Genomic DNA, 23,833 nt, shown 5'->3' with positions numbered 1-23,833 from the left:
GCGGCGCCCGGCTTATGCAAATGTAGCCCGGGAAATTCAAATCCCAGGCTTCATTTGCAAGTGTGTTATGCCTACATTACCCCGCTAGTTCGAACTAGCGGGGTAGTGTAGACATACCCTCAGTTATTAACAGGCCACAGGTTTAAAACTGAGATACGGAAGTACTTCTTTACACTACACACATAAACCTTTGAGACCTGTTGTCAAGGCTGAAAGTATAGCAGGGTTAAAAAAAGAATTGGATGAGATCATAGAGGCTAGGTCCATCAGTGCCTGTAGCCATGATGGTCAGGGATGCAACCCCATGCTTTGGGAGTCTCTAAACGTCTGATTGCCAGAAGCTGGGACTGGACAATAGGGAATGGATCACTTACTAATTGCACTGGTCTGTTTGTTCCCTCTGAAGCTTCTTGCATTTTCCACTGTCTAGAGACAAGATACTGGGTTAGATGGTCCATTGGTCTGACCCAATATGCCTGTTCTTATGTTCTCACATTCTGAATTTGGATGAAAAATTGAAAATTTGAAATTTTTAATGGAATTAAATATTGACGTGTTTAGGTTCAGCTTGACATTGAAATATGTCTACCTGAAATATTGCAGTACCTCACAAGGATTGTAATTTGTGTGCTTCATGCTCTCCATTCCCTTCTGTGGACCAGACTACATTTCCTGTGCTGCACCATAGGAGCAGCTAAGGGGAAGAACGAGGTGCATCATGAGAATCAGGTTTTGGAGCCAAGCCCATAGGTGAGAAAGGGGGCATGAATTATCTAAACTACAGCTTCCATGGGGCACTGCAGCTATTCAGCTGGATGCAGATAAAAGTTGAACTGATCTATAACAAAATGTTTAATTCAGTTCAAAAAACCAAAAAGTATTGAGTCAGGAACACCCAATCAGAAATGAAATAAATCATTTAGATTTTCCCAATAAAAAATCAAAAACATTTTGGTAAAGTTTTACCAGGAACGACTTTCATTTTAAGGAACAAAAACATTTTGTCAGAAAAAAAATAGTTGGAAAATTCCCTACTGCCTCCTTAACATTATCTGAGAAATAGGTCGTTTGGCTAGTGTAAAACCAAAGGGGGAATGACCAACAGTATGTAGGTGCAAAAGCATCGCTAATGGAGAGTGGTCGTCAGATGAGATAGACCTTTGATCTGCTCAGGCATAGCAGTTCCAATGTTCCACACACTTACACTGAGTTAGATGTAAGTTTTTTCCAGGTGAAGTAATGCATTTCTGTCTCAGTTATGCTGGTGAATGTCTGTGACAAACAGTTTCCAAAATCTGCTAGCATCTCCCCTGACAAAATTCCATTACAATGATTTCCACATCCAACAACATTGTATTGTTAATGTGAGTGCTGGGGTCCACTCACAAATATACCCCTTTTCTTATGAAGCAAATTCCCCTCAGCAACATAATGTATATATTTAGCCTGAAGGACACTCTGTGAAGTAAAAGAGATTTTGTGATCAGATTTTTTTTTTTGTTGGCCCTTCTAGTTTATGGAGAGTAGTGAAGTCGGATTTCTCTCAGCTTTCTTCATTAGCTGTCCCACTCCTTCTACATGCCCTGTCACTTCCTCATGGAGCTGATATTTTCTGGACAATCATAAACAACAATTTTAATAGCAAAGATTGGAAGATAAGGTTTGAAGCAGGTAGGTCTGAGAAGCTTATGATATTTGCATGCAGGTTGCTATGGCAGGGAGGAAGGGGCTTTGTCAGTTGTAAGCATTTAGTTGACACTGGTTGATAGAAAAGACCCACTAGGTCCTCCACACAGTCCACCCACTCTGGACAATGCACAGTTGTTCCTTGCATTCCATTTTCTAATGTTTTGGCTAGTTTAACTTAAATACATCAAATAATGAACATTGCTCCTTGTACTTCCTTTTAAAGGTTATTTAACTGTCCATTATTGGAGTATATTTGCAGCATGATAAAAATCTCTATTAATTTCCACTCATACTTATATCCTTCCGATATCAGAATAAACAGTAATATATTGCTGCCCATTGGGTTAATATTCTCAGTGAAGGATCACGATGCTAGCTCAAGTTTAATGCCAAAAAACGGTGATTGTTGCCATCTGCTCCTTAAAAGAGGAATGCCTTTCAAATCAAAGTGATCCTGATATTTGAAATAGAGAATGAAAAGAAAGGAGCAGCTGTTACAATTAGGGATGTAAAATCTGTTAATTAGTTAACCAATTAAACTAGGAGCCAAAAGCCCCCCAGGGCTGGAGCAGCCCTCTGCCCACAATGGGCCACGGGCAGAGGGCTGCTCCCAGGTAACGGTTAAGTATCACACATTAAAGGTGATGCTCAACAGGTCAACCCGTTACCCATTCACATCTCTAGCTACAATCAAAGGGGCCATTAAAGCTGTTTGTGATTGCCAGGGTGCTGAGAACTGGGAGAATTTTTTTTGCCTGTGTTATTTGGAAAGTCAGGTGAGATTAATACATTTTGCCCTATGAATCTATATATTGAAAAGCCCTTTTTTGTAGCCCTGCCAGCAGCTGTGGGCAAGTTGAGAGGCATAGAAAGCTGGGCTGGCTCTGTGGCTCCAAAAGATCTTCCTGTACTGGAATGATCGTCCTGTGGCTGTCTGTGCTGACGTTGGTGCTACTTTGCACTGACCGTGTGACACAAGGTGGTAAAGCTGGGAAACTGTAACTAATTGGGATAATGAGAAAAAAGTGCAATAGCTGTGTTGTAGAAAAATGTGTTGTACAAAGCTGAAAATGGAAACAAGTTGGTGTTTCAATTATCCTTTGTTGTTTTCTACGAGAATCTTGCTTTTGTATATTGTTCAAAACACAGGAAAAAAGGTCCCTGCATGAACTAATGTGAATATTCTCTGTTTGTGGGTTACAGTAGAGAAAGTGGCTGTATTGTGCAGGTTTCTGGATATTCACTCAGTGACAAAAAATCACCTGCTGAAATATTCTTTGGCTCATGCATTCTGCTGCTTTTTGACTGCCGTGGAAGATGTCAACCCAGCAGTGGCTACTAGAGCTGGGCTATTACTTGACACCATAAAGAGGCCAGCTTTGCAGGTATGTTCACCATACGGAACAAAAGCATGAATCAAAGCAAGAGATGAGTCCAAGTGACAAAGATATGATCTTGACCCATTTTTTTCTCAAAGTTCAAAGGTGTTCATAGATTAGAGTTTGGCCCATCACAGTAATCTCAGAAAACACGCCATCTTGTTCTTGATAGCTATGGAAAAAAATAGTTCAAAAATCTACTGACTCGCAGGTCATGTCTTCTGTTTTCAGTTTTCAATGATTTTTTACTGAAAAATGCCCAGATTTTACAGAAGCTATTGTTCAATTTTTGTTGATTTTTCACCCTAAATTTGGATAAATCATGTCCAGGACAATACTGATTATGTTAAGAAAATCTAATATATGAGGAAAACGTGTTTGTATTAGGGCTGTCTATACAGAACGGCTCTTGCGCAAAAGCCCCTTGTGCAAAATGGCGCCTCATTAGGTATGCAAATGAGGCGCAGGGATATTCATTGCCACACCTCATTTGCATATGTTATTGCACAAGAGAGTGCAATGTAGACGTAGCCTATATGTTTTTTCTGTCTTCCTGTCCACCAATATTTAAACTGTGAAGTTCATTTTTGCACTGATTTTTCACCCATTTTTTATTTCTTATAGTAAGCACTAATATATTCCTAGGAATTTTTAAACAAGGTAAAACTGAACATATAGGGCCTTACAGAATGGGTAGCAGAAAATTAATAAAAACAAAGCTACGTATTGCCTTGATCTTTGAAAGCTTTATACACATTTACCTGTAAGTATGTGAGAAGACCCACTGATCGGACTACTCATGTTTAAAATGAAGCACATATATAAATATTTGCAGAATCAGGGCCTACATTTATAAACAAGATGAAAAAAAATCTCATTATAAAGTTGAGTGCAATATCTGGTATTAGTTATTTCTCATAGATAAAACTGAAAGGGTATTTAAATAATTCCAGTACAGTTTTTCATAAAATGCAGTTAATAGTTTTGCTATTTTATATTATATATGGGACAGATTTTCAAAGCACAGCTCAGGGAATGTGAATTCTGCTGAAGTCACTGGGATTTGCACAGCTCCAGTCCTGTGTAAATCTTTGAAAATGTGTCCCTGAGTGCTTTACCATATTGATTGCATATGCCAAACACTACAAATAACTGCCTAAACCAGACTTTTCTTTGTGGTCTGGCCAAAGGTGGTTCTTGTTGAGGAAGACAGACTTGTCCCACAAATGCCGCACTTGTTAAATATTTAATGCCTGTTGTGTTTTTCAAACATGATTGTTGACATAAAGCTCAAAATTTGTGTGCTAATAAACCACAGCAGCATTTTATTAGGTTTGATGCCTTTGATACTTTTAACCATGTAATCTGTTTTTCTCATTTGGGGCCCGAACCTTCTTTCCTTTTGAACCTAAAGCTCCTATTAAAATCAATCAAAATTTTGGGTACACTAGAAAGTCAGGATCAGACCTATAATTTTGACCAATGTAGTTATTACAATCTTTAAAATAACATTTTTGATTACTTAAATAGTTGAGCCAGTAGATTTACTGATAAATTCCCAGCATATTTCACTGATTGAATTAATGGGCGGTAACATACATTTCTAGTGGTACATACTTTAATAGTCTCCACTCTCCATGAATTGTATCAAACTCCTTGGATTTCTGTTAGCAAGTAAATCCCCCTTTCTAGTTATGTGCACTAACCCTAATGCTACTTTTATGGCTCTCCTGGAAATAAATAGCCAAATTCTGCAAACCCACTTACTTTTGAAGACTTCTTAAAAGCAGTGGGTTTGCATGAATGAAAATAAAGGCAGAATTTGACCCAAAAATTCTGAGGTAAAGGGTTTTGCATGATATGCACATCTGCATTGTTAATACTCACAATGTTCTTCTCCCTGACATGCATGTCACTGCAATGGTGTGCTTTGGCATTGATTCTTATATTCTTTGTTAGTTGCTTCCTCCATTTTAAAATTACTTAGGTTCAATACAGTGATACAGCATCACTGAAATCAATGGAGTAACAAGGTGTGATCAGGGAGAATTCTGTGTACTGCAAGTAATGGGACAGAATTTTGCTCTGTTTTAAAATGGAAAATTCCCATTTAAAACAAAAGCCTAATTCTCCTGTCACTGACATTGGTTTTCCATCAACATCCGTAGGGTGATTCCCATCTGACATGTGTGAGAGACCAAAACCAGGTCTTTATTTTCTATAAGTGAATTAGAGTTGTTGTGGGGTTTGTCTCTCTAGTTTAAAGAACACTTGTTATGCTCTTCACATCTGAGTTCTGTTTTTTTCCCTCACAGGGCTTGTGCCTTTGTCTTGATTTCCAGTTTGATACAGTTGTCAAAGACAGACCCACAATTCTCAGCAAGCTTTTGCTCCTTCATTTTCTCAAGCAAGACATTCCAGCTTTAAGCTGGGAGTTCTTCGTGAATCGCTTTGAGACACTCTCTCTAGAAGCACAGCTTCACCTGGACTGCAACAAAGAATTCCCTTTTCCAACAAGTAAGTAGAATCAGAAACACATTACCTTTCACCGTTGTGGGAATTCAGCTCTCTGAACTAGGGAAAGAGAGAAATGAAGTTCCCCATCAGCAGTGGGGTCTTTAACTGAGTTTGCTGAACTGGTGTAATTATTTTAAACAAGAAAGGTGTGTCTAGACTATACTTCTCTGTCGACAGAGAGATGTAGATTAGGCACGTCGAAATTGCTAATGAAGCAGGGATTTAAATATCCCGTGCTTCATTAGAATAAACATGGCCGCCGTTTTTTTTTTTTGAAACGGAGCTTTTTCAAAAAAAGCGTCAGTCTAGATGCGGATCTGTTGAAAATAAACCCTTTTTCAACAGATCCTGTATTCCTCAAAAAATGAGGTTTACAGGATCTGTTGAAAAAGGGTTTATTTTCAACAGATCCGCATCTAGACTGCTGGTTTTTTTCGAAAAAGCTCCGTTTTGAAAAAAAGCAGCAGCCATGTTTATGCTAATGAAGCATGGGATATTTAAATCCCTGCTTCATTAGCAATTTTGACATGCTTGATTTGTATCCCTCTGTCGACAGAGGGATGCAGTCTAGACGTATGCGAAGCGAATTACCCTGTGTAAACATACCTAGATCAGATTAGGATACACTTATGTTTAAAGGCTTTTGGACACCATTTTCTGTTTTTGTTTAAATATGTTTCTTAGACTTGGTTGAAACATGATCTGCTTCTGTGAATAATCCAGGTCAAACTGAGTTAGCCTGAATGTTCTTTAGAACCAGTTCCCCAAACACTGTTCTTGACCTCAAGCCCAGATGGTTTGTAGTTTGTACTCTCATTATATTATTACTGTTATACTTGTTATTATTTACGAAGGCCCCCTGTCATGTTTGAGCCTCATTCTGCTGGGGCGGCTGCATAAAGATAGGAAAAGAGATAATCCCAGAGCCATACAGTCCAAAAGACACAAATGGGGATGGTGATGTAATATGACAAATACTTGGGGCTTTTGCAACAGTTAATAACAGTTTGTTAAAAGAGGTGCTGCACATACCCATTTTCCTGTTAAGATGCCCATGAGATCCTATCTTTTTTCATCTGCCAGTGGGCTAAGACAAAACAATAATCTTATTTATTAATAACCCTAATATTTGCTTCTTGGCTTTGTAAACATAACCATAAGGTATTTAGGGGATTTGATTATCTGCTTTTGAAGCTCTCATACTATAAAAATCAAAGGGCTTTGAAAGTGTCATATTCCCAGAAGCTTCAGGGGGTAGCCAAGTTAGTCTGTACAGGAAAAAACAGCAAATGGTCTGGTAGCACTTTATAGACGAACAAAACATGTAGATAGTATTAAATGCTACCAGACCATTTGTTGTTTTTTCATATTCCCAGGTGTGTTTAAGCCAATGGAAGTGCACTGGTTATTGTCTCCTGGAAAGGGGAACCTTGGTCAGAGGACTCAGGAGGCAGTGTTCAGATGCAGATCTGATTTAAGCATAGGCTGTTCGGGTTTCAAGCCTGAGACCAAAGCAAGCCTGGGTTACAAACTTTGATTTGATAGCACTGAAACTTTCTGAGCTGTTCTTATGAGATTTCTGCTCTCTTATCTTCAATTCTAAAGGGTTTGGATAGAGGAGCCTCATATTGTCCCATTTCTATTATTTAGTGAAGAAGCTAAGTTACTTTTTAAAATATATGGGTAAAGTGTTTGGGGTTTTACAACAGGTGGTTCAGATTATACAATGAGTTCCTCACAGTTGAGCCCCTGCACCTATACTAAGACTTGTTGACTTCAGTGGAGCTCGCACTCTGCCTCCATGTGGCACTTTGCAGAATTGCACTGAATATGCCTTGGAATGAATCCTAACTTGGTCAATTCCATTTGTAAAGCTATCACTGCTGTCCGGACAAATGTCGCCAACCTCAGTGATACAGCTATGTGGAAAATCAAGAGGGCTCGTTTTGCACGTAATCGTCAGAAGAGCGTGCGTTCCCTGAGGGACAGTGTGAAGGGACCTGGGGAATCAAAGAGAGCACTCTCCCTTCCAGAAACCTTAACCACCAAAATCCGTTGAGTATCCATTTATATTTTTGTGATAAGTCTGCATCTTCTCCCTTTAAGATCGCATCCTGTTGATGAGTACGCAATGGGACTTTCAGTATTCATCCAGTTGGGCCAGTTTAGTGTATCTGGGTTCCAGACTCAAACATTATTCAGGTTGTTAGAAATCAGTGAGTTTTATAAATGACATGGACAGCGTTCCACTTCTGTGCTGTACTTGTTTTACTGATAGACTGAAGTGCTCTGAAACAGGTTTGTAGATAGTTTTAAACTATGTTTGGAAGCTAATGTGTTGTCTACTTGGACAAGAACTAGATGTAGCTTTTAGAAAGTGATTTAGTTATTACTGATTATTATTAATTACCACATTTGTCAATTTATACAGCACTGTACATGTGCTTGGCACTTTACAAACAACAATAAATTCTTTGCTATAGCTGTTCTATATTTCCTTTAGCAGTATAACAATGTGCATAAAAATATTTTTATAATTATCTTACATATGAAGAAATTGATTCTTAAAATCTTCTGGGCTGTATGTGCTGCAAAAATATGAATGATTAGAATATTTATAATTTATAATAGGAAAAATTATGGTTAAATTAAATCTACTTCCTTTCATTTTTAGAGCACTTTACAAATATTAATTTGTCCTGTACTTAAAAGAAAATTCAGCAACACTTAATACCCCCTCAATCTATATGGGTGTGTCTAGACTACATGGCTCCGTTGACGGAGCCATGTAAAGCAGTTTACTCGACATAGACAATGAAGTGGGGATTTAAATAATCCCTGCTTCATTAAAATAAAAATGGCCACCGCGCTGTGCTGACAATCAGCTGATCCAGCACAGCGCGGCAGTCTAGATGTTGCGCAGTCGACAAGGGAAGCTTTTGTCAACCACTCCAGTATGCCTCATGAAACAAGGTTTACCAGAGTGCTCGACAAAGGCTTCCCTTGTGGACCACGCCGTGTCTAGACGGCCACGCTGTGCAGGATCAGCTGACTGTAGGCACAGTGCGGCGGCCATTTTTATTTTAATGAAGTGGGGATTATTTAAATCCCCGCTTCATTGACTATATCGAGTAAATTACTTTACATGGCTCCCTTGATGGAGCCATGTAGTCTAGACACACCCTATGATATGTATAATGTTTGTTAAAATTAACCTGAGTGATTGGTGCCAATGAACTGCCAAGATTAATTAGATTTTTTTCTCTAAAATTATTAGGGAACCAAATTAAAACCAAAATTATTTTGTGATCTGTAAATCTTGTATCATTTTTATTGATTTACTCTGGATCCTGTATAAGTCCTGCATGTTTAATGACTCTTGGACCAGAAAAACTGAGTAATAAAGGAGACTAGAGTTATGGGACACAGTGTATAAAACTGCATGATTGATTTATACAATGGATACATACACTTGAGAATGCTCTTAGATCAAACTCAGGTTAATGTTGAGTGTATGTTGAAGCTTAAGATGTTTCCATAGCTTATTTAGACAGAGTTGTTCTTGTTTTTTAGCTGCGAGGTTGACGAGGCATGAGCAGTCTGCTCCAGCTCTTGGTGGAACACCAGAACAAACGCCAGGTGAGTACATCCATTGTTGATCAGAGAGGTGTGTACCACATACAGGACAAAATGTGATCTCTTTAACTGAACCATAATATCATTTGCATCACTCATTGGCTTATCAAAAAGGTTCTTTCTTAAAATGTTGAGTGCCTGAAGAAGGAACGATTTTGGCCTGCAAATTGTTGTAAGTTATAACTTCTTCGTCTGTCAGTCTGTCTCCACTTATTGTCTCTTGTCTTATACTTATTGTAAACTTCTTGGAGCAGGGACTGTCCACTTGTTCTGGATTTGTGTAGCATCTACCACAATGGGGTCCTGTTCTGCCCTTGGGTTTCCTTAGTGTCACTGCATAATAAATAATAATAACAACAATAAACAACAATAAACAACAACAACAACAACAATAATATATTATTTTCTGCTGGATATAAATCAGTGCACAAGCTCACTGGCAGGGGACAGAAATATAAAGTCTCAGCTACAGGCCTCTTCATGTCCATTTTTTCAGAAATAGTTTATTTCCTAAAATATAAGCTCAAAACCAGAACAAATCAACTGGATGATAAACATGCAAGGCCTTCCCAGTTTCAGTGATTTGGGAATGGTGCGGGGCACAACCTTGCTTGATCATATAGCGTCCTTTGAACCAACATCCCTTTCCTTTTATAATCCCACTCAGCTCAAGCATGAAACAGGCAGAAGCCTGAAATCAAAACCTAAATGCATCATAAAGGCTTGGAAATCAGAGAGCAAAAAGACCCAACGTTTATTATGTTTTTTAAAAGTCTTGTGATTTTTGAAGGCCTGACTGATGAATATTTGCAGTTGGCACTGCTGCAGCCCTGACTCATACCTGAAAAAAGAAAATGAACTTGAGTTGTGCAGCAAGTACTTTATATTAATCAATACCTAAACAGATCATCTTGGAATTATATTACATTGCATTTTCTGCCGACACTTACGCTTTATTCACATTTTGTTTTTGTAAAAAGGCCTTGATACTTGGAATTGCCTGGCAGCTGCAGCTCCTGTTGACTTCAGTTAGAATTGTAGGTACTCAGTACCTCTGATACTTTATCTGTAGTGCAAAGGATCACAGGAATAGAGACATGCTAATACATATTGTAAAATGATGATGTTTCATGGACCAAATAAAGGGCTACTGAGTACCATGAGTACCAGGAGTGCTGGAACAATTTGTATGATAGGGGTGCTAAGAGCCACTGAGCCGAACTAAACCCCATTCATGATGGAAATCATGTCAAAATAAGGATGCGGGAGCACCTCCGACTCCTCCCCCCGCCCCTAGTTCCAGCATCTGTGGGTTAGTGTGAACAAATGCAGGCATGGACCAACAGACACTATGAATGAGAACTTAGGATCTCATTAAGCACATGTGAATCTCACAGTGGAATATCTCTTGAACTCCATTTATTATAAGTAGGTAACATCTCTCTTTAAACTGGAATAACTGCCCTCAGTGGTGTTTGCAGTGGTTTTATTAAATCAATTTAAGCTCACACTTTTTAGAGTTTTTATTAGTTTAATTCATATTTTTACAGGTTTAAGCCAAAATTAAAATAAATCAATTGTAAACCAAAATTAGTACATGCACATTTACATTGTCTTTAATCAGTTTAAAAACACGTTAATCTCAGACTGGTAACCGTTTTAGTCTGTTTCTTCAAAAACAATAAGGAGTCTTAACGTACCTTAAAGACTAAGGCAATGTCTACACTGCATAGTAATTTTTGGATACAGGAGGTATCTTGAAATAGCTATTCCACATCTTTAGAGCACACCCATTATTCTGAAACCTAACAGACTCACTATTCTGACATCCCATGTAATTTGCATGCAGTGTAGATGCACCCTAACATTCATTTGATAAGACCTCTGAGTTCATGCATCTGATGAAGTGGTTTTTACCCACGAAATCTTATGCCCAAATAAATCTGCTTGCCTTTAAGGGCACATCTACACAGCAGAGGTAAAGTCAGATTAAGTTACGCAGCTTCAGCTATGTGAATTGCGTAGCTGAAGTTGAAATCGCTTAATTTGGCTTTTGGCGCTGTCTACACAGTAGGAAGTTGACGGAAGAGCACTCTTCCTTCAACTTCCCTTACTCATCATGAAATGAGGGTTACCATGAGTCAGAATAAGAAGTCCCCCAGCTCTATCTTATTTTGAAATAATGGCTTGTAGTGTAGATGTGCACTGTTATTTCAGAATAACGTCAAATATTCCAAAATAAAACTGCTATGTATACATACCCTAAGGTGCCACAGGACTCCTTATTACTCTTAATTAAATTGGTGTTAGTTTGTGTTTAGATAAAGCTTTAGATGTCTATACAGGTATTTAATAGCCAAATGTCACATGCCTATTTTAAAAATATCTTGGACCTACTTTATCTTTGAAACATCATGGAAAATGGGAGAGATTCCAGAAGACTGGAAAAGGGTAAATATAGTGCCCTCCTATAAAAAGGGAAATAAAGACAACCCAGCAACTACAGACCAGTCAGCTTACCTTCTGTGCCAGGAAAGATAATGCAGCAAATAATTAACAAATTCTCTGCAAACATGTGGAAGGTAATAAGATGATAGGTAAAGATGATAGATAAGAGTCAGCATGGATTTGTCAAGAACAAATCATGTCAAACCAACCTGAGAGCTTTGTTTGATAGGATAACAAGCCTTGGGGGGGAAGTGGTAGACATAATATGCCTAGACTTTAGTAATGGATTTGATACAGTCTTGTATGACCTTTTGGCAGCCCTGCTCTCAGGAAAGCTTCACAACTTTTAAGCAGAAGTTAACTGTGCATGTAACTGTGTAACTGTAAGATTTTTGCAAGTTATATAATTATCTTTATAAACAACTTTTTACATCCCTACTTGATGATCTCTTGAGGTCCTTTCCAGTTTTAGTATTCTATTATTCTATTTGCATGTACTTTAGAAGGTGGAGTCCCAGTATTTTCCGTGAGCCTTTAAAAAAGGTGTCAGATTGAAGCATCCGAAATCAACAGTCACTTGAAAATTTAGGCTTTGTCCTTGACCTTGGTGTGCCTCAGTTACCCATCTGTAAAATGGGATATTTTCATACTACACCACTAATTCCAGCCCTGTAAGTTAGACATCATAAATAAGGGTAAAAATATTCCTTATCTGAAAATGTTGTTGAAAAGATTTTAGATTATGAAAATAGAAAGAATGCTGTAAATCTAAATTACTGTTTGTTCTTTCTACTGTTTGTTTCCTTTTTGCATTCATTCAAAGTCGTTTTCCTCCTGTTCAGATTGTCATGTGCTAATGAAATGCAGTACTCTTTGGGTTTCATACTCTTCAGGGAAATGTTAAAATCCAGCTTCTTACAGTGGAAAATAATCATGACAATATTTGCACTAAATATTAACTATACTACATTATAAGCAACAGTTAGGTTTAGAGTAACAGACAGGATATTACTTATACACTTTGGATAGATTTTAGGGAACTAGTTAGTGGGTCTTTGTGTTTCTTTGAAAGCTGTGGCTTTCCTGGTTAAATCTAAAATGGCACAACCATCAAGTAAAGCCATGGTTCTTCTGTGTGGGAAGTATGCACTGTGCATGTTAGAAGGCAAATCCTTCATTCTGAATTTGATCAAATGAAGGATTTCCCCTCTCTCTTATCCTCTAAAGTTTTATTGGCATTACCTATAATTGGAGTAAATTGGAGTAAATCAATGGAGCTATGATAAATTGCACCAGCTGAGGCTCTAACCAATAAAATATTCTTCTTCTTTTGCTCACAGTAGTGTAAACCAGGCATAAGGACTCAGGATGCAGTGGCACTACACTGGTGTGAGAGAAAATTGGAATCAGTCCCATGTAGTATGACTGTTCACTGAGAACATTGGAGCAATTGAAACATTTTTAACTTTAACAAATTACAGAGTTTATTTTATATAACTAAAGTATTTCTGGATCTTTATGATTTAGGCAGCAGTAGATTACTGTCTTTAGAAATGCATGCACAATTCCTACTGATTTCATATGCACATATCAGGGAAGAAATGGGACAGATTTCTTGGAAAGAGGTCTGCGGCCTTCTTCTTCTTTGCCTTGCACTGCAGGCATTTTCACCAATATCTTTCTTGTGCTCATAGGGCAACCATCTCCAGAGAATGACAATATAATAAAGGATCTTCTTCCAGAGGATGCAGGGATTGATCATCAGACGGTCCACCAGCTGATTACTGTGCTAATGAAGTTTATGGCCAAAGATGAGAGTAGTGCTGAGTCAGATATCAGCAGTGCCAAAGCCTTCAACACAGTGAAGCGCCATCTGTATGTCTTGCTCGGCTACGATCAACAAGAAGGATGTTTCATGATTGCACCTCAGAAAATGCGTATTTCAACTTGTTTTAATGCATTTATTGCTGGAATAGCACAAGTAGGTGTCATTTATTCTCACTGGGCATATATTTCAGCACAGAACAGGTTGTGCTGGTGGGGAAGAAGCGCTATACGTGAAAGAAAATGTAGAATCAAATGAAGTAAAAATCTTAAATTAACCCAAATGTTCCATATAATCTCTATGGATAGTAATTACATGGTCTAATAATAAGAATGTAGCAGTAGGGATATATTATCAACCTCCTCACCAGGACAGTGATAGTGACTATGAAATTCTAAGGGAGATTAGAGAGGCTATCAAAATAAAAAACTCAGTAACAGTAGGTGATTTCAAATACTGTACCCCCATATTGATTGGGTACATGTCACCTCAGGATGAGATGCAGAGATAAAATTTCTTGATACCTTAAATGACAGCTTCCTGGAGTTCTGGAACCCAAAATGGGCAATTCATGTTTTAATCCTAACTGGAATGCAGGATCCGATCCAAGGGGTAAATATAACTGGGCTTGGAAATAGTGACCAGAGTGTAATAAAATGTAACATCCCTGTCGTGGGAAAAACACCTCAGCAACCCAGCACTGTGGCATTTAAGTTCAGAAAAGGTAACTACACAAAAATGAGGAGGTTAGCTGAACAGATATTAAAAGGTACAGATAAAATCCATGCAAGCGGCATGGAAACTTTTCAAAGGGTATGTCTACACAGCAAAGTTATTTCAAAATAACTGTACTAGCATCTACACAAGCCAACCGCTATTTCAAAATTAATTCAAAATAGTGGAGGGCTTACTTCGAACTTGGTAAACCTCATTTCACGAGGAATAGCGCCTATTTCGAAATTGCTATTTCAAAATAAGCTCTGTGTAGATGCGGAATAGGGGCTATTTCAAAATAGGGGGTCTCCAGCCATTCTCAGGTTGCCTTGCTGGCCACTCTGGCTCCAACCAGGAAAACTTCTCTCCTCCCCCCCCTCCCCGGAGCCCTTAAATGGGTAGAGTCTGGCCACAGTGTCTGTGCCAGCTCTAAGCCTGCCAGCCCAGAGCCAGTATTCGCTGCCCCTGACCCAGTGGCCCCAGCATGAGCCAGGCAGCCAATGGCAGCCAGCCCTCCACCACTCCCTGGGCGGGTGACTTCCTGGTCCAGTGCGGAGATCATGGACCTGATTGAGGTTTGGGGGGATGCCTCCAACGTCCATGATCTCCACACTAGATGTAGGAGCGCGGCCATCTATGGCAGGATGTCTGCCAGCCTGGCCACCAAAGGCCACATCTGAACCCAGGAGCAGGTTTGCATGAAAATTAAGGAGCTGTGGCAGGCCAGGACCACAGGGGGAAGCTCCCAAACAGGGGCAGACCCAGAGAGCTGCCCCTATTTTAACACCCTGGACTGCATCCTGGGGGATAGGACGGTCTGTGCCTCCAAGGTGGTCATTGACCCTGAGGCAGAGGGCCCTGACCAGGGCATGGAGGTGGAGGAAGAGGAGGGCCAGGAGCTGTAGGAACCCAGAGGGAGAATGCCGCGCAGCCAGGACCCCCAAGCCATCTCAGCAGACCTGTCGCCGGTGTCATCCTGGGAGGCAACAACATGTGAGTGCCATCACTGTCGCCTTATGTGTGTGTGGAGGGGAGGGAGACCAGGGACAGTGCGCGTGGGCCTTGCTGATCACAGATCACGCAGCAACTTGTGCATGTGCCATCACGTACCGTGCCACCCCTGGGCAAGTGGCCCCAGCTGACTGCCACACAGGTGCCTTGGCCTGTTAGCCACACGCGTGTGTGAAGAGACAGGACATGCTCCTGACCCTGGGTTGGGACACAGCAGGATGCCCTCCCTCCATAAGCCCACTCTACACAGAAGAAGGGGACATCTCCCCGCACACACACACACACATTATATACAGCACAGGGGCATGGGTGCAGTCCTCGGGCAGCTCCCACTCCTGGGGACAGCAGCATCCCAAACATGGCCTCTGTGCAAGCACAGTGGCTCTGATGGTGTACAGACCTGTCGTCCTTGCTTTGCAGAGTGGGGCTGGGCTTCACCCCCTGTGTCCCCAGGGAGAACAGATCACTTCTCTTGTTTCTCCACAGGAGCACCAGCTGTGAGTGGAGGGTGCATCACATCACCCTGGACATCCTTCCGCACTCAAGGACTCTGGAGGCCCACCCGTGCAGTGGAGGAGTACCAGCAGGAGCACCTGGGAGCATTGCGAGTCCTGCACCGCATCCTTGACCACTGGGTGCAGGAAGACCTGCAGCTCCGGCGGGAGCAGCTTGCCCAGGGCCGTGCCATCTGTGAGCACCTGCAGACCCTGGTGCAGAGCTTGCTGCCTCCTGCCGCTCCAGCCCCTGCCGTCTCCCCAGTTACCGCTCCTCCCACGCCTTCTCCCCCTCCCACTTCTTCCTCCTCCCACTTCTTCCTTCATACCCTCCACATCCTCCCCACCCTCCTGGGGACACCGAGGTCCCTGCACCCACGGTGCTGGGAGACAGTTGGGCCGGCAAGATGCCAACCCTGAGCCCTGAGCTTCTCCTCCCCTTTCCTCCCCTTGCCTCTCTCTGCCAGCTCCCTCCTCCCAGGTTTCCCCCTCCCCTCTCCTACCCTCCCTCCTCCTCTCTCCCACCTTCTTTCCCCAGTCTCACCTCAGTTTCATTCCCCCCCACCCCAGTTTTGTTCAATAAAGAGACTTTGTTGTAATGAACACGTGTCTTTTATTGTACAGCAGGAAGGGGGGTTAGGGAGGGGTACGTGGAAGGATATGAGGGAGGAATGAGGCACAAGCCCCCAGTGAGGCACACCAGGGAGGCTGTTACTGCCTGCAGAACGTGTTGCCAGGCTCACAGCAACACGTCCAGGAGAAGCACCAGAGTGCTCAGGAGTGGCTCTGGCTCCATGCTGCAGAGTGCTGTGGTGTCCTGACTGAGGGCAATCAGAGCACTCAGACAAAAAAAATGCTTTGCTGTCCCTCAGGGAGGTAGGCAAGCAAGCAGGGAAACCAGAGAACTGGCTGTTTGGGGTGGGGGGGAGGGGAGAGCCTTTTAAGCACTGGCCTCAGATAGCCTCAGGCAGCAGCCACACAAGGTAACTCTTGACCTGATGCCCTGCCAGAACTGGTTCTGGCCGGCCTTAAATGCGATTCAGCGTCCAGTCAGTGTGGATGCGCTATTTTGAAATAGCAAACTCTATTTCGAAATGCATTTTATGTCTAGATGGGTTATTTTGAAATAACTATTTTGAAATAAGATATTTCGAAATAACGCTGTAGTGTAAACATACCCAAAGACACCATATTAGAGACTCAATTTAAATGCATACCCCAAAGTAAAAAATACAGTAAGAAAACAAAAAAAGTGCCACCATGGCTTAACAATCAAGTAAAAGAAGCAGTGTGAGAGAGATAAAAGGGCAATGTTTAAAAAGTGGAAGTTAAATCCTAGTGAGGAAAATAGAAAGGAGCATAAACTATCAAATTAAGTGTAAAAATATAATAAGAAAAGTAAAAAAGGAGTTTGAAGAATAGCTAGTCAAAAACTCAAAAAGTAATAGCAAAATGTTTTTTAAGTACATCAAAAGCAGGAAGCTAGCTAAACAACCAGTGGGGCCACTGGACAATAGAGATGCTAACGGAGCACTCAAAGGGTATGTCTACACTTGCTCATTAGTTCGAGCTAGGTAGGGTGATTAGGTCAACCGGAGTTGCAAATGAAGCACGGGATTTAAATATCCCGGGCTTCATTTGCATGCTCCCGGGTGCCGCCATTTTTAAATCCCCCTTAGTCCGAACTCTGTGCCCGCAGCTACATGCGGCACGGAGTATGTAGTTCGAATTAGAGTTCCTAATTCGAACTACCGTCACTCCTTGTGGAATGAGGAGTAACGGTAGTTCGAATTAGGATCTCTAATTTGAACTACCTACTCCGTGCCACGTCTAGCTGTGGGCACGGAGTTCGGACTAAGGAGGATTTAAAAATGGCGGCGCCCGGGAACATGCAAATGAAGCCCAGGATATTTAAATCCCGGGCTTCATTTGCAACTCCAGTTGCCCTAATTACCCCACCTAGCTCGAACTAATGAGCAAGTGTAGACATACCCAAAGATGATAAAGTCATTGCAGAGGAACTAAATGAATTCTTTGCTTTGGTCTTCATGGCTGAGGATGTTAAAAAGATTTCCAAACCTGAGACATTCTTTTTAGGAGACAGATTTTAAAAATTGTCCCAGATTGAGGTGTCTGTAGAGAAGGTTTTGGAACAAATTGATAAACTTAACAGTAACAAGTCATCAGGACCAGATGGCATTGATCCAAAGATTCTGAAAGAACTCAAATGTGAAATTGCGGAACTATTAACTGTGGATTGTAACCTATTCTTTAAATCAGTTTCTGTGCCTAATGACTGGAAGATAGCTAATATGATGCCAATGTTTAAAAAAAGGCTCTAAAGGTGGTCCTGGCAAGTGTAATGTCAGTACCAGGCAAATTAGTTGAAACTATAGTAAAGACTAAAATTGTCAGACACATAGATGAACCTAAGTTGTTGGGGAAAAGTCAACATGGTTTCTATAAAGGGAAATCATGCCTTACTAATCTACTAGAATTCTTTGAAGGGGTCAACAAACATGTGGACAAGGGGGATCCAGTGGCTATAATGTACTTAGATTTCCAGAAAGCCTTTGACAAGGTCCCTCATCAAAGGCTCTTAAGTAAAGTTAGTTGTCATGGGATAAGAGGGAAAGTGATCTCATGGATTGATAACTGGTTAAAAGACAGGAAACAAAGTATAGGAATAAACTGTAAGTTTTCAGAATGGAGAGAGGTAACTAGTGGTGTCCCCCAAGTGTGCATAATGGGACCCATTCTGTTCAATCTATTTATAAATGATCTGAAAAAGGGCCATATACTGAGGTGGCAAAATTTGCAGATGATTCCAAACTGCTCAGATAGTTAAGACCAAAGCAGACTTGAAGAGCTTCAAAAAGATCTCACCAAATTAAATGAAATTTAATGTTGATCAACATAAAGTAATGCACATTGGAAAACATAATCCCAACTATACATACAATATGATGGGGACTAATTTAGCTATAACTACTCGAGAGAGAGATCTTGGAGTCATTGTGCATAGTTCTCTGAAAACATCCACTCAATGTGCAGTAGCAGTCAAAAAAGCAAACAGAATGTTAGGAATCATTAAAAAAGGGATAGCGAATAAGAGGAAATATCTTATTGCCTCTTTCTAAAACCATGGTACACCCACATCTTGACTACTGAATACAGATGTGGTTGCCTTAACTCAGAAAAGATATATTGGCATTCAAAAAGGTTCAGAAAGGGCAACCAAAAAGATTAGGGGTTTAATAGAGATTAAAAAGACTTGGACTTTTCATCTTAGAAAAGAGAAGACTAAGGGGGGGAAATATGATAAAGGCCTATAAAATTATGACTGATATTGAAACAGTGAAAAGTTATTTACTTATTCCTATAATATAAAAACTATGGGTCACCAAGGCCGTGTCCAGACTCAGGGGTTTTTTCGGGAAAAGTAGCCTTTTCCCGAAAAAACTTCCCCTGCGTCCAGACTCAAGCCGCGTTCTTTCGAAATTATTTCGAAAGAACGCGGCTTTTCTTTCGATGGCGGTAAACCTCAATTTACGAGGAAGAACGCCTTCTTTCGAAAGTTCCTCTTTCGAAAGAAGGCGTTCTTCAATGTAAAGAGGCCGTCTTCGAAAGAGAGCATCCAGACTCGCTGGGTGCTCTCTTTCGAAAAAGCGGATTTCTCTTTCGAAAGATCCGCCTGCAGTCTAGATGTGATCTTTTGAAAGAGGCTCTTTCGAAAGATGCTTTCGAAAGAGCCTCTTTCGAAAGAAGCCTGCAGTCTAGACATAGCCCAAATGAAAGTAATAGGTAGCAGGTTTAAAACAAACAAAAGGAAGTTTTTCTTTACACAGTGCACAGTCAGCCTGTGGAACTCCTTGCTAGAGTATGTTGTGAAGACTAGGACTTTAACAAGGCTCAAAAAAGAACCAGATATACTCATCTAGGTTAGGTCCATCAATGGCTATTAGCCAGGATGAGTAGAAATGGTGTCCCTAACCTCTGTTTGTCAGAGGCTGAAAATGGATGACAGAGAGGGATCATGTGATGATTACCTGTTCTGTTCACTCCCTCTGAGATATCTGGCATCGGCCACTGTTAGAAGATAGGATACTGGGCTAGGTGGACCTTTAGTCTGACCCAGTATGGCCGTTCTTGTATGATCCAGTGAGCCAAAATACCATTTTGTCAGCTACCATTATCTGGGGCTCCTGAAATATCTGCGATGCAGTCTCCTTTGAAGTAAAAAAAATGCTGGTTGAATGTTCATTAAACAAATGGAATACCTTCAGATATAATAAGTTAGTGAATTTAAGAGTGAGGAGGGACGTGCCACTAATTTGCTCTTCCAAAGGGTCAGTCCAGTTATATAAAGTATCTTTTCTAATGCTATTGCTTTGGAGAAGGAAGGAAAATATTTGAAGTCAGAAACTGCAAGTTAGAATTCATGGGTTCTATGCTCATTTACATGGTAAATTTGCTTTATAATGGTGAGCAGGTCAGTTTCCCTCTCTGTGCATTTCTTCATCTGTAAAATGAGGTTAATAATAATTCCTTAACTCACAAGGGTGTTATGATGCTTAATGAATTCATATTGTTAAAGTGCCTTGAGATACTTGGCTGAAAGGTGCTAGGTGGTTGCGGAGAATCGTTATTGCTTTTGATGACAAAATCTTGTAATTATTGCTATGTTTTCCCATAGCTCCTTGTTGAAACTCCCCTATATGTGAACTTTAGGGGAGAAAAATGGTCAGTAGTTCAAATAACCGTAAAACATAAAATGTCCAGTAAACATGTAAGGTTATCACATTTTCCATCTGCTTTTTTGCTACTCATGATGTAGAAAGCATCCATTTTTTCCAAAGTAAGGATGGTGAATTAATCCAGAGAAATTCATGTATAGCCACAGGCAAAACAAATAGACATTTGTATATGCAATTATGTGTGCAGTTAGTTCAGGATGTATTCGGTCAAATTGCACATGTAACAAATCAAGATGCAACCACAATGTGATTGTTCCTGGTTCACCTCTCAGGCTACATCTACACTACAGGGTTTTTGCTCAAGATAATTTACAGTAGAACAGCAGAACAGAGGGCTTTTTGCGGCATAGGTATACCTCTTTCTATGAGGAATAACTCCTTTTTTGCCCAAGAGTTCTTGCGTAAAAAGGTGTGTGTGGACACTCAACAGAGGTTTCTTGCACAAAAAGAGCACAGAAAAAGCACAGGTACTCTAATGGCCATTCTCTTAATAGCAATCAGAGCTTTCTTGCGTAAGTGTGTCCATGAAGTGTGGAGGCTCTCTTGCTTTTGCGATGCGCTTTTGTAGTGTGGATGTGCTTTTGCGCAAGAAGTTTTTGCAGAAGATCTCTTCCGCAAAAAGCTTCTTGGCAAAGAGCCTGCAGTGTAGACATAGCCTCACTGACAATGGATTTATATTGGCAGGGTTTGACAAGCAGCGGCGAGCCCTGCTTGCCAGCCACGCGGTTTGGCACGCTTCGCATGTGCTAACTGTGCTGCATGGCCGCACCGGGCTAAAATCTACTTGCCACAGGCCAGTAGATTGCCCTAATTGTTGAGCCCTGTATATTGGTGTATGTGAAAGGAGTGTCAGGCCTATTGTGTTGTGTTTAGCTTGAAGATTCAGATGGTGGAAGTTTCAGACACTAGAACCAGAACCTAAATTTTCCAAAGTAACTAATAATTGTGTTTGTTTCAGTTTTTGGGTAACCAGCTTGATAACACATTTTGGAAGGCTTGATTTTTTTTCAGAAGAGCTGAACACTCTCCAAAAATCTGCTCTCTTTAAGGTGACTCACATTGGGTACCCAAAAGCACTATTTGCTTTTGAAAATTTAGGGCCATGGAATCCACTGAAATCAGTGGGAACTTTGCCATTTACTTTAGTGGCTTTGGATTTTTGTTTAACTTATGATGTAAGAGAAATCTCCTTTCCTGTTAGAGCCACACTGTTTATTCCAGCATTGACATTTGCTTACAAGAAGCAATATATAGAACTTTGTAAACTACCACACTAACATAACACAAATTTATAAATATTTACTTTCTCTGGCCAGTTCTGCAAATGATAGGATCAGATGAATGTGTTGATTTATTAGCTTTATATTCCAGACTAAATTACAAGGTTTAGCTCAACAGAACATTTCCAAAGATTATAATTAATATTCATAAGAACATAAGAACATAAGAATGGCCGTACTGGGTCAGACCAAAAGTCCATCCAGCCCAGTAACCTGTCTGCTGACAGTGGTCAATGCCAGGTGTCCCAGAAGGAGTGAATCGACAGGTAATGATCAAGCCATCTCTCTCCTGCCATCCATCTCTACCCTCTGACAAACAGAGGCTAGAGACACCATTCCTTACCCATACTGGTTAACAGCCATTCATGGACTTAACCTCCATGAATTTATCTAGTGCTCTTTCAAACCCTGTTATAGTCCTAGCCTTCACAACCTCCTCAGGCAAGGAGTGCCACAGGTTGACTGTGCACTGTGTGAAGAAGAACTTCCTTTTATTTGTTTTAAACCTGCTGCCCATTAGTTTCATTTGGTGGCCCCTAGTTCTTATATTATGGGAACAAGTAAATAATTTTTCCTTATTTACTTTCTCCACACCACTCATGATTTTGTAGACCTCTATCATATCCCCCCTTAGTCTCCTCTTTTCCAAGCTGAAAAGTCCCAGTCTCTTTAATTTCTCCTCATATGGGACCCATTCCAAACCCCTAATCATTTTAGTTACCCTTCTATGAACCTTTTCTAATGCCAGTATATCTTTTTTGAGATGAGACCACATCTGTACGCAGTATTCAAGATGTGGGCGTACCATGGATTTATATAAGGATATTCTCCATCTTATTCTCTATCCCTTTTTGAATGATTCCTAACATCCTGTTTGCTTTTTTGACTGCTACTGCACATTGAGTGGACGTCCTCAGAGAACTATCCACGTTGACTCCAAGATCTCTTTCCTGATTAGCTGTAGCTAAATTAGCTCCCATCATATTATATGTATAGTCGGGGTTACTTTTTCCAATGTGCAATACTTTACATTTATCCACATTACATTTCATTTGCCATTTTGTTGCCCTGACCCTTGGAGAACACCACTCCATTCTGAAAAATTACCATTTCTTCCTACCCTTTGTTTTCTGTCTTTTAACCAGTTCTTAGTCCATGAAAGCATCTTTCCTCTTATCCCATGATAACTTAATTTACATAAGAACGCTTGGTGAGGGACCTTATCAAAGGCTTTCTGGAAATCTAAGTACACTATATTTACTGGATCCTACTTGTCCACATGTTTGTTGACCCCTCCAAAGAACTCTAATAGATTATTAAGACATGATTTCCCTTTACAGAAACCATGTTGACTTTCCCCCAACAAATTATGTTCTTCTATGTGTCTGACAATTTTATTCTTTACTATTGTTTCAACTCATTTGCCTGGTACTGACGTTAGTCTTACCGGTCTGTAATTGCCGGGATCGACTCTAGAGCCCTTTTTAAATATTGGTGTTACTTTAGCTATCTTCCAGTCACTGGGTACAGAAACTGATTTAAAGGATAGTTTACAAACCATAGTTAATAGTTCCGCTCTTTACATCATAATTTTGCTGCTTTGCTTTCCTTTTTTTGCTTTTTTGGGGTGGGGATAAGATAAATGTTTTATTCTTAGCAGCAAAGACTGAGGCTACATCTAGACTACAAAGAAAAGTCGGAAAAAGATACGCAAATTGCAAATTGCAATTTGTGTATCTTTTTCCATTTTCTTTCAAAAGAGGCTTCTCTGAAATTTGGTGCAGCTAAACAGTACCAAATTTTGGAAAATCCTGCTCTTTTCACACATCCCTTATGCCTCGTAGAACAAGGTTTACAGGGATGGTAAAAGAGTGCGTCCTCTTTTCTGAATTTTTTTTTCGGAAATGCGGACGTGTTCCTTGGACACAGCATTTCTTTTTTCGGATACCAGCACTGCAGTCTAGACATAGCCTGAGGTAAGATTGTACAGGATAAGTTATCCCACCAGGTGGTGGTGTTGGACAGTTCTTTTTGGCGGAAAGAATATCACACAAATGGACCTGGATAATACTTGGTAAAATTG

At 40.5% G+C, this 23,833-nt stretch overlaps 1 protein-coding gene across 15 annotated transcripts in view; it reads left to right on the top strand.

Moving 5' to 3' along the window:
- UNC79 (unc-79 subunit of NALCN channel complex) overlaps positions 1 to 23,833 on the top strand; it is a 170,733-nt gene that overhangs the window by 68,314 nt on the left and 78,586 nt on the right. For 14 of the 15 annotated variants that reach the window (XM_075926674.1, XM_075926676.1, XM_075926675.1 and 11 more), the window contains 6 exons: positions 1,514 to 1,671; positions 2,893 to 3,074; positions 5,384 to 5,585; positions 7,460 to 7,639; positions 9,159 to 9,224; positions 13,364 to 13,650. In XM_075926674.1, coding sequence (XP_075782789.1) covers positions 1,514 to 1,671; positions 2,893 to 3,074; positions 5,384 to 5,585; positions 7,460 to 7,639; positions 9,159 to 9,224; positions 13,364 to 13,650 — 1,075 coding nt within the window. The remainder of the gene's footprint in view (positions 1 to 1,513; positions 1,672 to 2,892; positions 3,075 to 5,383; positions 5,586 to 7,459; positions 7,640 to 9,158; positions 9,225 to 13,363; positions 13,651 to 23,833) is intronic. The other variant, XM_014578880.3, reaches the window with a different exon arrangement.

The sequence above is a fragment of the Pelodiscus sinensis genome, chromosome 4 (assembly GCF_049634645.1).
Source record: "Pelodiscus sinensis isolate JC-2024 chromosome 4, ASM4963464v1, whole genome shotgun sequence".
Taxonomy (NCBI): domain Eukaryota; kingdom Metazoa; phylum Chordata; order Testudines; family Trionychidae; genus Pelodiscus; species Pelodiscus sinensis.
Note: the sequence above shows the minus strand (reverse complement) of the source record. Positions and strands in the feature narration are given on the sequence as shown.